Source organism: Ambystoma mexicanum, chromosome 14, assembly GCF_040938575.1.
Source record: "Ambystoma mexicanum isolate Mex_15411 chromosome 14, UKY_AmexF1_1, whole genome shotgun sequence".
Classification (NCBI taxonomy): Eukaryota; Metazoa; Chordata; class Amphibia; order Caudata; family Ambystomatidae; genus Ambystoma; species Ambystoma mexicanum.
This window is the reverse complement of record NC_090940.1, coordinates 616,005,507-616,018,015: the sequence shown is the minus strand read 5'-3', so window position 1 is coordinate 616,018,015 and position 12,509 is coordinate 616,005,507. Positions and strand designations below refer to the sequence as shown.

At 44.9% G+C, this 12,509-nt stretch overlaps 1 protein-coding gene across 4 annotated transcripts in view; it reads left to right on the top strand.

Annotated features, from left to right (window-relative positions):
* IFT43 (intraflagellar transport 43) overlaps nt 1-12,509 on the top strand; it is a 580,365-nt gene that overhangs the window by 437,936 nt on the left and 129,920 nt on the right. For all 4 annotated transcript variants that reach the window (XM_069638039.1, XM_069638038.1, XM_069638037.1 and 1 more), the window contains exon 2: nt 12,031-12,129. In XM_069638039.1, the coding sequence (XP_069494140.1) occupies nt 12,040-12,129 (90 nt within the window). In that variant the 5' untranslated portion in view covers nt 12,031-12,039. The remainder of the gene's footprint in view (nt 1-12,030; nt 12,130-12,509) is intronic.

Genomic DNA, 12,509 nt, shown 5'->3' with positions numbered 1-12,509 from the left:
GTGGGCATGGAGAGTACGATTGAAGAAACAGATGGGGAATGCCTAATAATTATCTTGACATATTAATTTGTAATTTCTAAAGTTATGCAAGGCCATTTTCGTGTATTGTATGATGCTTTTATGGAACATGTGCTTTTATGACTTTATTTGTCGAAATAAGCTTTTCTGAACTGTATGCGACCCTGTTTCACCCCTCCGTCTGTGGTAATCCAATCTGTGGACCTTCCAGTGGCATCCAACCCGATTCTCACATGTGTGGAGCTGTAGAATCCTATGCAGCAAACGAGCTGGAATATTCCAAGTGGACTGTGTATCCCGGAGGCGTTCGGGTATGATGGTGTCGAATACTGCGCTAAAATCAATACAGGCAACGAATGTCCCGGGAGGATAGCTTAGCGGCAACGTGCACGCCTTGGAAGCAAGACAACACGAAGCAACACAGGTTCGATCCCCGGGTCCGCGCTTAGAAACCTCTGGGTGTTTAAGCGTGTTATAAATAAGCAACTAAGACCAAAAAAAAAAGAAAGAAAAGAAAAACGAGCAATTCCTGTAACAGCGCCTCGATGCCTGTGTGAGTGCCTTAAAAATGCAAAAATAAATAAATATTGGTTGTTGTCAAGTGGCCCAGGCATGTTGAACCAGTGTAACAGGATCTAGCCGGTCCTGGAGTGTACTTGATTTAGTACGGAATCCCGTTTGATTCAACAGTGGTATATTATTGGTATCAATCCATTCTCCAAGTGCTTTTCGCAATACTCGTGCAAATATTTTGGATGGTGTATCCAGCATTGCTAAAAGACGGTAATTGCTTGGATCTTTCCATCTTCCTTTTTTATGGACACCTCTCGCACCTATGTCAACAAACATCATAAGTAAAGCCTTAGCCCAGAGGTCCGGATTCATTTTAATTGGGGCATCACATGTTCCATCCAGGCCAGCGGCCCGTTATGAATTTTAAGATTTAATAATGCACGCTAAATTACTTCTATTGATAGGCTTTTTATGGATTTGTTGTGGGGAAAGGGCAATAGGCAGAGAATTCCTCTTTTATCATGATACGTGGAGTCAAAGATGGGGGTTTTGGCTATCCAGTGTTGGAGAATTATTATAAGGGATTCTTACTAAAAAAGGCTTCTTATTATTTTAGGGATAGAAGGGGCTCGGATCCTTATTGGCTATTGATGGAGAGGGAGAAATTGCATCCCTTTTCCTTAGATTGTCTTTATTCTTATGGGAGGCTACCTAATTCTGGGTCAAGATTGGAAACATTGGTGGCCTCAATCTGCTTTGGTTTTGTGGATTCGAGGGTGTGGACAGTCGTCCTTATGATTTGGCATCTATTTGGCTGAATCCAGGTTTACAGATTGAGAATAAAATGCTTAATTGGAGGGCTTGGGCCAATAGGGGCATTTTGAAGATAGAAGATGTGTGGAGGGAGGGCAGGATGGTTTCATTTGAGGATTTAGCTAATCGCTATGGATTGAGTAATAGGGAGATGGAGAGGTATAGGCTTTTGGAACAATTATTGGCAGAGAGACTACAGATTTTGAGTGGATCGCTGAGTTGTAGACCTCAAATTTGTGAATTATTTACTACTCCTCCAGGTTCGGTCTCTACGTATATAAAATTGATGCCTCTACAGGAATGTATGCAGAATTCTTGGGATAGATTACGAATGGAGTGGGTGTCAGAATTGGGAACTGAGCTGTCTGAGGAATTGTGGGAGAATCTTTGGAAGGTGACGGTGAGAGCCAAGGTAGATCTGAACCTGAGATATATTCATCAACTAATTTTAGGACGTATTTATTGGACGCCTGTGAGGATGAATGGGAGGGGATTAATGGATACAGACTTGTGTTGGGGACGTAATCGTTCAAGAGGGACTTATCTGCATATGCTTTGGGAGTGTAATAGAGTGTTAGATTTTTGGAAGGACGTCTTGGATCGGTTTGATTTGGTGGCGGGTATATCATTTCCTCGAACTTTTGTATCTTCCTCTCAATTGATAGTAGGAGTGGGGAAATATGGGATTCATCGGACTGGATTGATAGGGCTTTACTAATGGCGGTAAAACATATAATGAAGGTGTGGAAATCTAGAAAAAAAAAACACATTATGAGAACTGGTTATCAGACACGTGTACACTTTCATGGTATGAGAAGACTCGGGCTTCTAGGCGTTTTCGGGAGACTGCTTATGAGGAAATGTGGGGATCGTTTAATAGATTTGTTTGGATAAGGTGTAGGATTTATTCTTTGGGTGTAACATTGATGAGGAGTTAGGTGGGGGTGTTTGTCTTGTCCTGTTTGGTGTTGTGTTTTGTTGTGTTTTGTTTAGTGTAGATATGGGGTGGGAATTTTATGGCGATGATGAATTGATTGTTGTATGTATTTTAGAGAAGTGATATGTATGGAATTGCTTATACCTTGTTCTCACTGGTATGTTTTTCAATTGTGACTTTTGGAAAAATTATTAAATAAAGTTGAGAAAAAAAAATTACTTCTAGAAATATTAAGCTCCCATGCTGCATATTCATGAGTCAATTGAGGTGCCCCAGTAGCAAGGACACCCAGTGTTTGTCCTACGTGCGCCATCCAGTCTGCACTGGTCACACTGGGAACCAGGGCAGTGTTATCTTTTTCTGAATTGATCAGTCTCCAAAATACCCACTTCTCATTGTTTATTGCAAAATGTGCCAGTTGCAGCCAGACTTCAGCTTCTTTGTGCTTGGGGTATTTCCTAAGCCATACCTGATCCTTCTTCAGACACTTTATCCCCACCGCAATGCTTGTCGAAATAGCCGCCCGTGATGCATTGGCTACGTTTTTTTTCTATCTTCCACCACTTTAACACATTTCCGCTTCCTCTTCATGTTTACACTACATACATCACTGCCTTTTCTATGATGTCTTTCAACATGTATGTGAAAATTGATAGTCGTACCTGTGGAGTCAAATCCGAGAACCACGTCGCTGTCTACTGCGGTTGTGCTAATCCCATGGACTATTAGAACATTTTTCACATTTTTGACAAGCAACACAATTGGCTCAATTCAACTTAGTAGGGTTCCATTTCACCCTATTTAAGGCCATATTAGATTTGAAGGCACCACTGTCAACACTTGTCTGACCACTAAATTCCAGATCCAAATGAACACATAGTGGTAGATGGCCGCTTTCTTCCCTTGCTGAAATCGTCATATCATTTACCAATAAAAGCGCATTAAGGTTGGCAAAAATATAGTCGATAGTACTTGAGCTATTGCCAGTGACTCTAGTGTATCCTCGCTGGTGATCTCGAGGGCAAAACCCATTAAACATTTTAAAGTTATGCTGCCTCAACATAGTGGCCGAAGAGGAACCCTTCTGATTGTTGAACTGCTTATAAACTGAAAGCACCCAATTCAGACGGCATACACGCATTAAAGTCACCACAAGTAAAGACGGTGTGTGTGATAATCCAGACTCTCCATCATTGTTTCCATGTTTTTAGATACCTTTTGTGACTAATCATGCGGGGGCGGGGGTCGTAGACATTGATAATGAATATATCTTTGCAATTGTTGGGCTCCCTTCTGATAACACCTGCTAACACAATATCTGTACTATCATTATTCTTAATGTCCCACTGGTTATATGCAGAAATTATAAGGCCTCCCTTTGGTCTCCCTCTGGTGCCTTTAACTGCGGGGGTGCGAATGATAATTCTGCGGTCAAATTCGGGGGTCTCAGTTGTAATGAAGGTGCTGATTTAGTGCCAGACAGGGGAGCGCGCCTACCAACTGAGGGAATAACTGGGGTGGGCAGAGACACCATCTAGGGGGGAGAAAACGAGGAACTCTGGTTCTTTTCCTCCCCCTACCACCATTTAACCTGGCAAGGGATGAATTGTGTATAAAAACGGCATGAGGGCATTCGTAGGTACCAGCACAAGGGAAGGGAAACCACAGGTAAACACATTTTACAGAGGACTCCAGGTTGGGCTTCATCCTGAAGGCCTGCACCATACATATGTCCTATGCACTACAGCCAAGGGAGGGGGGAATTTGGACCTAAGTTGCTTGACTACAGCAGACCAGAGTCTCTGACACCGCATAAGGGGACGTGATCAAGGCCGGCAAACCAGTCTCACGGTTGCTAACGCGAGCTGAGGAAGTTGGCCAATTCATACACACAACACCACGATTGTTTCACATTGCCCATTGGCTAGCCGCATGGGTACAGGGAGGTGGACTGGAGTTGCACGCCTCAGAGAACCAATCAGACGGTATGTTCTGACGTCCCTGTGAAGTAACTATCCCTCATAGAGTACATCACAAAGCTTATGAAGGTCGCCATCTTGCAGGTGCCGTCTTCGTGAGAACTACAAAAACACGAAGCTTAAAGTGTAACAGTTTCAAACATTGTATTACGCATATACACACGATTTTCACTGTATGCCAGTTTGTCAGCCCTCATCAATCAGTTCCGTTCCACTGTTCTTTTTGATTTGTGCTCGTCCAGCTGTAATAAACAGCGTTACAGCTTGTGCTCCTTTTTGGACTACCTACGGTCATTATTTATTACAAGATTGGGAGTACCCCCTGGTACATTTTTTGAGGCCAATGAGATCCTCTGTTCACTTGGTACATTGAGGGTATCTTATCTTGGCCGCCCTCCCTTTAGGGTGCGGGTCCGGCGACCGCAGACCTGAATCCCGTGCATCACTGAGGAGGTCCCGCAGACGCGAGTTTCCGAAGGTCTGCCCGGTCCTGAATGCCACATGCTCTGAGGGAGAGCAAGCACATACAGGAGGGTCGGTGCCAGGGGGATTTGAGGATCCCAAGAACATGAATGTAACAGTGCAAGCACTGTATCATGGTTGCATGCCAATAGCGGTGGAGGGATAAAGTATTTGAAGTAACCATCCCCATCATAAATGTGGTGCAGCTGGCTGGAATGATAATCTTTGTTCCTTCACATTGTTGTTGTCTACATTTTTGTTGTTGTTGATTAAGTGGGAAAGTATGCCCACTTGCAGATGAAGCGGTACTCGTTCCTATGCAATACTTACTTGTCATCTACTGTGGTTTTTGTAAATATTTGAAAAGGATGTTGCAGTATTTTTATTTTGTTGTCTGTGAATAGTTTGCATAAATAAAACAGTAACACAGTAATAAATTAAATAAAAATAAAGTTTTATGATGTATAGGGCTCATCCTCAAGGTGGGAGGATGATCAGCCTTAGTAGTATTAGTTTTTAGCACGTACCATCCTGTAAAGATTGGACGTGGGAGTGAGCATACCTATAGTAGAACAGGAGGGGTGCGTAGTAAGTGGCAGACCCCATTAGATGGGAGTTGCAAGTAGCTCTGGCGATTGTATAGTTGCGTCATTGGGGGTAGACAGGTGTTGTTTTTAAAATTCTTGTCTTGGAGGCAAAGAGAGGGGGGCACGTGTGTTAGCTAGTCTCATTTATGTGGTGTTGATTCATGGTGGAGGGATCAATGGGTACCTCTAGTATAATAGTGTGCTTGGCATTCAGTTTTCTGTTTGTTCACAAACATCAGGAAAAGGTGAACCCCCGGAGAGGGCCGTTACCTACTAATTTGGAGTGGGTGATTGGGCCTGGGGAGAAGGCCGGTATGCTGAGTGAGTGTGAGTGGGTGGGCCTGTGGTGAAGGCCACTGTGTGAGAAAGGGGAAAAGAGTGAGAGGAGGTGAGTATGAATATTGTGGGGGAAAAGGTGGGGGGAGACAGGGGAAATGGCCTTTTTAGACAGCCCCCTCTGTCATATGTGTATAAATTTGCCTCAGTCTCGTGATAAAGTATTGAAATAATATTTTCTGTGGGTCTGTGCTTCCACAAGTGGCCCGGGGAAGGAACATTCAATAGTAAACTAATAGAAAACATGTTCTTATACTTGTTAACGAAATACACAGACTCAAAACTAAAAATCAGACAGAATAAATTGGGGCTCTCTGAGTTATACAAAGAAACTAAAGGGGAACAACTGAAAAAAGTGGGAGAAGGAACAAATGAAGGGGACGGACCAGTGCTCCGCCCCACCCTACAGAGTTTATCCAACATTACGACGTGTGACGGGATATACAAACCCACAGCCGGAAAAGGCAAGGAAATAAACAGAGAAAAAAAGGGACAGAGAGACACAACGGTTGGAAGCCCATAGGATGGGGGACAAGTATCTAGCAGATATTGAAAAGAACACATGACTGCAGATGGATGCCCTATTTAACTAAGCAGAGAGGGTAATAGAGGAGGAGGTGCGGGGAAAGGTGAAAGGGGAATGGTTGTCGGGGAGAAACAAATTTAAATTGGATGACGAGGAAGAAGAAAAGGAAGAGGAAATGGAGTAGGGCGGGGAGGATAGTGCAGCCTTAGACGAGGGACGAGTAGAAGGAGAATGGAGCGACTGAGATGGCGAGAAATGGACCCCAGACAAAGACAGGATAAGGGGACAAAAGCAAAAGCGACGACTGGACAGTGAGGATAGTGGAAGAGACTGGTCAACCGATCTCTGCAGTAGAAAAGGGAAGATAAAAATAGGTGTCCACCAAGGGTGCAGGGGTAATGTGGACAAGAACAAGGCAAATGTTGCTGTTTCAACAGGGAAAAGGGGATGCACACATTACCTCCCTTGGCAGACTATGGACCAAGAGAATTTAATATGTAGCCTACCCTCCCTTGTGGCCGGGGCCAGCAAATGGATACAGGCACTTGAGAAGGACAGCCGGGGTGACACTGGCAATAGATGATATGAAGAGCTTATTTGCCATCATCATAGGGGAACAAGGAGACAAATATTGGAGCAGGCACAGTACAAGGGGGTAAAATTAAACACAAATGCCCATGATGGCTCTCCATTTAACAACTGCCGCACACAAGAGTGGGAGGTGTTGAGGACCGCAATAACTACGAATTTGGGCCATTGATGGCCCATAAAATGAAGCCGGACGATGATCCTGTAAATTACATAAAACCGGTGCAGGATCTCGGGACACAGGAGACACGAAGGTCCTGGGACGAGTGCATACCTCTATTTTGCCACATATTGGCCAAGGGGCTGCCTGCAGAGGTTCAGGCAGCACTAGATAAGATTGTGGGAATAGAAGCAAATGGATGGCCGGAAACACTGGCAACAATATATGAAGCCACATCCGTGGCACGTTTCATCAAGGAACGAATGTTCAGTAAAACGATTTTTAACTCTGACTTGGGACCGAATACTTTCCCTCTCAAGCAACCAGAATTAATTGTCTCATCCTCATATCTCCCACTAGCCCCATTAGAACATTGCAAACTATTACTCTCATTCAACTTAATACAATCCAAGACATGAGGTGTAGTTTCTACAATTTTTATCACTGGCCCCACTATAGATTCAGCAATAACAGCCGTTTCTGGGCCATTAACCATAGGGTAACAAAGTTCTGACTGCGGGGGGACGAAACCCTCCAAACACTTAACTGCCTCCATGCATTTCGGCAGAGGATCTATATTTTCAATACTAGCAGACGATGCAGCTTCAGCCATTCATAGAGCTAACATCTCAGTTCTCCGCAGTGTGACCCCCCCACCCCTCCAAACTCCCTAGTCTCCTACTTATGTGACAAGAGGAGGTTTTCCCTGGCAATCCTAATGGCTGCAAGAGGGTGCATGATACTAATACAACAAACACTTACTTACACCAACACTGAAAAAGTAATCTGGGGCCTCAGTACGCCTCCAGAGGTGGCACAGACCGGGCTAGACGCCACGCACCGGCGCTCGCACGCCGGTTTGCAATTAAGTATTGAAACCAACTACAATACTCATGGGTAATGGAGTTCTAACACGGTGAGCAGCATACACCGGCTGCACAAGTTCTACAGAATCTCAGTTCCCCCAACAAAGAATAATACAATTCAATGCGCCGTAATGAAAACCATAGGTAGGACTCAAATAAAATCTCAGGAAGTTTAACTTAATAAAATACAATTTCTGAAAATAATATTTCTAAAATCCTAAATATGCTACAAATTCGGGTAAGAGCACGATCCTTGCCTAGAAAGGAACTAGGAATATCATTATTATTGTTGGCGTGGGCAGGGCCTGAGGTCGGATACATCTGGCTAGAGCTCTTACTAAAGCTTTTTTTTAATTTTCCCTCCTCAGCAATCATCCTATTATTGGGGCTTGGTTGTCTCGTCCTGTTTCCCTATGTTTTTGACCGATAGAGCACTTATGTGTGGGCCCGTCACCTTCCGTATCGTTAGTAGAAAGGTCTGCCTGCGTAGAGGTGAAGGCGCCTATGATACTCTTGGTCAACTTGGATCTGAGACGTGCCAAAAACATGCAAACACCCAAGTCAGTGGCACGTACCTCGTCCATGACGGCAGTTTCCTTGGATGGAAAAAAACTGCATTATCTTAACAGAGGCTTTCCCCTTAGTTGACAACACAGGTGCCCAAATTGTTTTTGGTATACACATACAAGAGTAATGAAGCATGTTAGTAGATTTAATGGATTTAGAGATCCTTAACAGCTCTTTGTCGTCCATCAGCTCGATAGCACAACTGGAGGAAGTCTCTTGACCCGATTCAGTCTTCTCTCATAACTCCACCATGACGCCTGATGGTGTAACGGTGACGTGCTTTGGGCGTGTTCGCTGTTGCACCACTTGCGTGTCGCTTCAGTGCAGACGCGCTGAATGTATAGCCACAGGCGAAGGGCTCAAAGGGCCGAGGCCCGACAGTCACCCTTGTGTGGTTCTAGGGATCCTAGTCCGTTCATAGGAGAAACGGCAGGTAAGGAGCTCATTTAAAACAACATATTTTAATTGATTTTTACATAGTAAGAAACATTGACCATGAGAACAAACTCGGCCCTCCCACACCGCTCCCCACCGCCCCCCTCCCTCCAGAGGTAAACCATTGTTCTTCCCATTGTTTGTCCGGCTATGTTCATAGTACATCCAGTATTCTGATCCTGTGTGGGCACCATTGTGCCATGTAGTCGCTTTGTAGATGAGACAAGACTGGGCCCCATTCCGCCTTAAATCTCTCTTGGTCGCCTTGGATTTTGTACATAGCCCATTCTAGCGCCGCGAAGTTCCATACTTTATATAGCCAGTCTTGCATTTTAGGGGAAGTTTGTTGTTTCCAATGTTGTGCTATTACCAATCGGGCTGCCAGCGGAAGGGTAATCGTGCCTCGCTTCTGCATTTTAGTTGGTATTTTTGCTCGTGAGTTCCACATGATGCACCACCAGAAATGTTCTCCCAATTGGTCAAGGTCATGGAATATTTCCTTCATCTGTTTCCTTGCCTCCCCCCAAAAGTCTTGTATTTTAGGGCAGTTTCTCCATATGTGTCGTCAATACCCTGGCGTTTTGCATCCTCTCCAGCATTGGTTGGATGTTTGCGGGAACATATTGTGGAGTCGTAATCCACATTTCCCTGAGTTGGATTGATTTTGTTCGTTCTGGGATTATGCCCCACCTGTATTCCCAGTGGTTTCTGTGGATCAGTTCCCCTACTGTTTTCTCCCATTTCCTCATGTAATTCCACTGGACCTGTTCACTTTGTTCTTTCAGGTGTTTAAGGCTTGAAACTCTTTTTTTTATTTTTTTACTCCTGTGTTCATTGTGATGTATATATTGCTCAAAAGGTGTTAATTGCATGGTGGCTGCCTCTTTAAGCCGTGGGGTGCTCAGCCAGTGTTTTAGTAGGTCATATTTGTAGCTGTCTTCTTTTCCCTAAGTCGAAGGCTTGGGTGCATTCCTCAAATGATCAAAGCTTCTGCCCTTGATAGATGTTCCTTAAATTCTGGCAGCCTATTGATCCCCACTTCCTGAATGCCTCCTTGTCCATCCCCGGTGGGAATTCCGGGTTGCCAAACGGGGGTGAATGGTGACGGTATCGTAGATAGTGATCCCCGCCCGATTATTTTTTTTTTTTTTCTCTCCCCCCCCCCTCCCACACCTCTAGGCCTGCTCCTATTATCTCGCTAATCCTCGTGTTCGGGTGCCTCTTAGATTTGTCTAGCCATAAAAGTCCCTGGAGGGATGACCCCGCAACCCCTCTGTCCTGACGTGCCCATATTTTGTTTAGTTCTCCCCCGGACCACTCTTTAACAACCCTTAATTGTGCTGCTTCGTAGTACCTGCGGAAGTGTGGAAGTGCCATCCCCCTTTTCTTCCTTGGGGCTGTTAGTGTTGCCATTGCTACCCTTGGAGGTTTCTTCTGCCAGATGTAGGCATTCACTGCTTTATTTAGGGAGCTAAAGAATGACTTGGGGGCTTTTACTGGTAGTGCCTGAAAGTAATATAGTATTCTTGGCAGAGTCACCATTTTTATTGTCGTCATGCGTCCCCACCACGTAACCATTAGCGGGTTCCATTTTGCCAGATCTGTTTTTAATGTTTCTTAATAGTTGGGGATAATTGTAGACTACAGCACAAATTATCCCCAACTATTAAGAAACATTAAAATAGAGCTGATCTACTTGATTTGTTAGGGTGATGCCTAGGTATTTTATTCCATCTTTGGCTTGTTTTAGGTGTGTCGTCCTCTGGGTTTGTGCAAAGCTGGCAGGAGGCAGAGGGGTGGGGGCCTGGGCTGGTGGTGTGAGGTGCAGGGCAGAGGGAGAGACGGGCGTTTGGCGAATTACCCAAAATGGAGTCTTCACACGTTAATAAGGCTCAGTTACATGCTTTCCTTGTTAGCAATTAGTTAGTGGTTAACACAGATTGCAGTTGGGGCCCGAGGGGGAATGGAGAACGCCCCCCCCCCCTTCAGCACAAGCCAGTTCTGTGCTTGCGGGAGTGGTGAGAGGGGCGGGACAGACCACATCTCCTCCAACAGATCTCCCCAAAGATTCCTAGTTTGTTTAATATGGTCGTAAGTGCTTGTTCTGGGTGTGATAGGGATACGAGCATATCGTCTGCGAATGCTATGTTTTTATGTTGATCCCCCTCCATTTCAATTACCCTGAATTTGGTTGATTCTCTTATCCTGATTAATAGCGCTCTAGATATATTGCATATAGAAGGGGGGACAATGGGCAACTTTGTTTTGTGCCCCTGTGCAGGGTGACTTTATCCGTTACTATTCCATTGAATGCTATGCGTAGCGATGGCGTTGCATAATTTGCTATTATATTAATATATTTTTCCTCGGAGCCCATTTGTATCATTGTGTTAAAAAGCATGGACCACTCGACCCTGTCAAATGCTTTTTCTGCATCTAGTGATACTAGGATTGCTGGGTTGTGCGTTATTCCTGTTTTTTCTATCAGGTGACAGATTCTGTGGGTATTGTCAAAGGTTTCCCTTGCTGGGATGAAGCCTGATTTGGTCTTGTCCGATAGGTTTCGGAAGGAGGTGTATCAATCTATTTGCGAGTATTCTAGTATATATTTTAGCATCCAGGTTTATTAGCACAATTGGCGTAAGGAGCTCTTCTAGCCACCTCTGTATTCCATAAAAAAACAGCGTGTTGCTTAAGTGCATATATGCTGAATATATAGCCACAGGGAGAGGGCTGAAAGGGGCCCGACAGTCACCTTTATGTGGTTCTGGGGCTGGTAGTCCATTGATAGGAGAAACGGCAGTTAAGGAGCTCTTCTGGCCGCCTCAGTAGTCCAGTAAAACACACACACACACACAGCATGAGAGAGTTTAAAAAAAAAAAACATTGGAGTGGAAAATCGGCAAACTGGAACCAACACTTAGCATATGACTGTCCGGACAAAATCTACACGGGGGCCAAGACTATTGTGGGGCTTTAATAAGGAGAGGAGCTTGACAGTGACCCATGGTGATCAAGGAGACGTTTAAAAGAAAGTAAGGCAGAGTGGGACTATTAACAATGCTGTCGCTTACACAGGGACCTAATATGGCATTGGCAAGTGGGGAGAACACGCTTAAGTGGAGGGGGGGTGCATGAGGGAACAGAAGCATGTTCTGTTGACATCATTATTTGCAAATCTATAGCCTAGACCGCCACATTTTTGTGCCTGTGACACCACAACCTCTTTTGTCTCCTCCTCAGGGCGTGAAGATGGGCCGGAGAGCCCGGGCACCGCAGGATTCCCCCCGGGATGACAATCTCCCTTCCAGAAAGAATTCCTCTTCTGCGTCTGTTGCAGAGGTAAGGCTGTTTGGTGTGAGATCATGCGCGCGGAGTCGTTCTGAGATGATTGAACTGTGCAAACTGTAAGAACAAAGCTCACGTGGGTCCACCGGGGGAATCAAACCAGAAACTCGAGTCCCTTGATCACTCCGAGGAAATTGAGCATATCTACAAAGGGAGCACTCTGATTAAGGAATATAGCCCTATCCCATAATGAGGATTCATACGCTGAAGCACGTAACCCGCAGGTGAACCATGAGGGAAAACCTACCTGAAATGCCAGGGCAGAATAGACCATTTCCCCTAGGATGCCACAGTGCCAACTAGTAGCCACACCTGGATCTTCCCCAGAAAAGCATGCTTTGCAGCTAATTTGCATACCCACAATCCACTGCTCA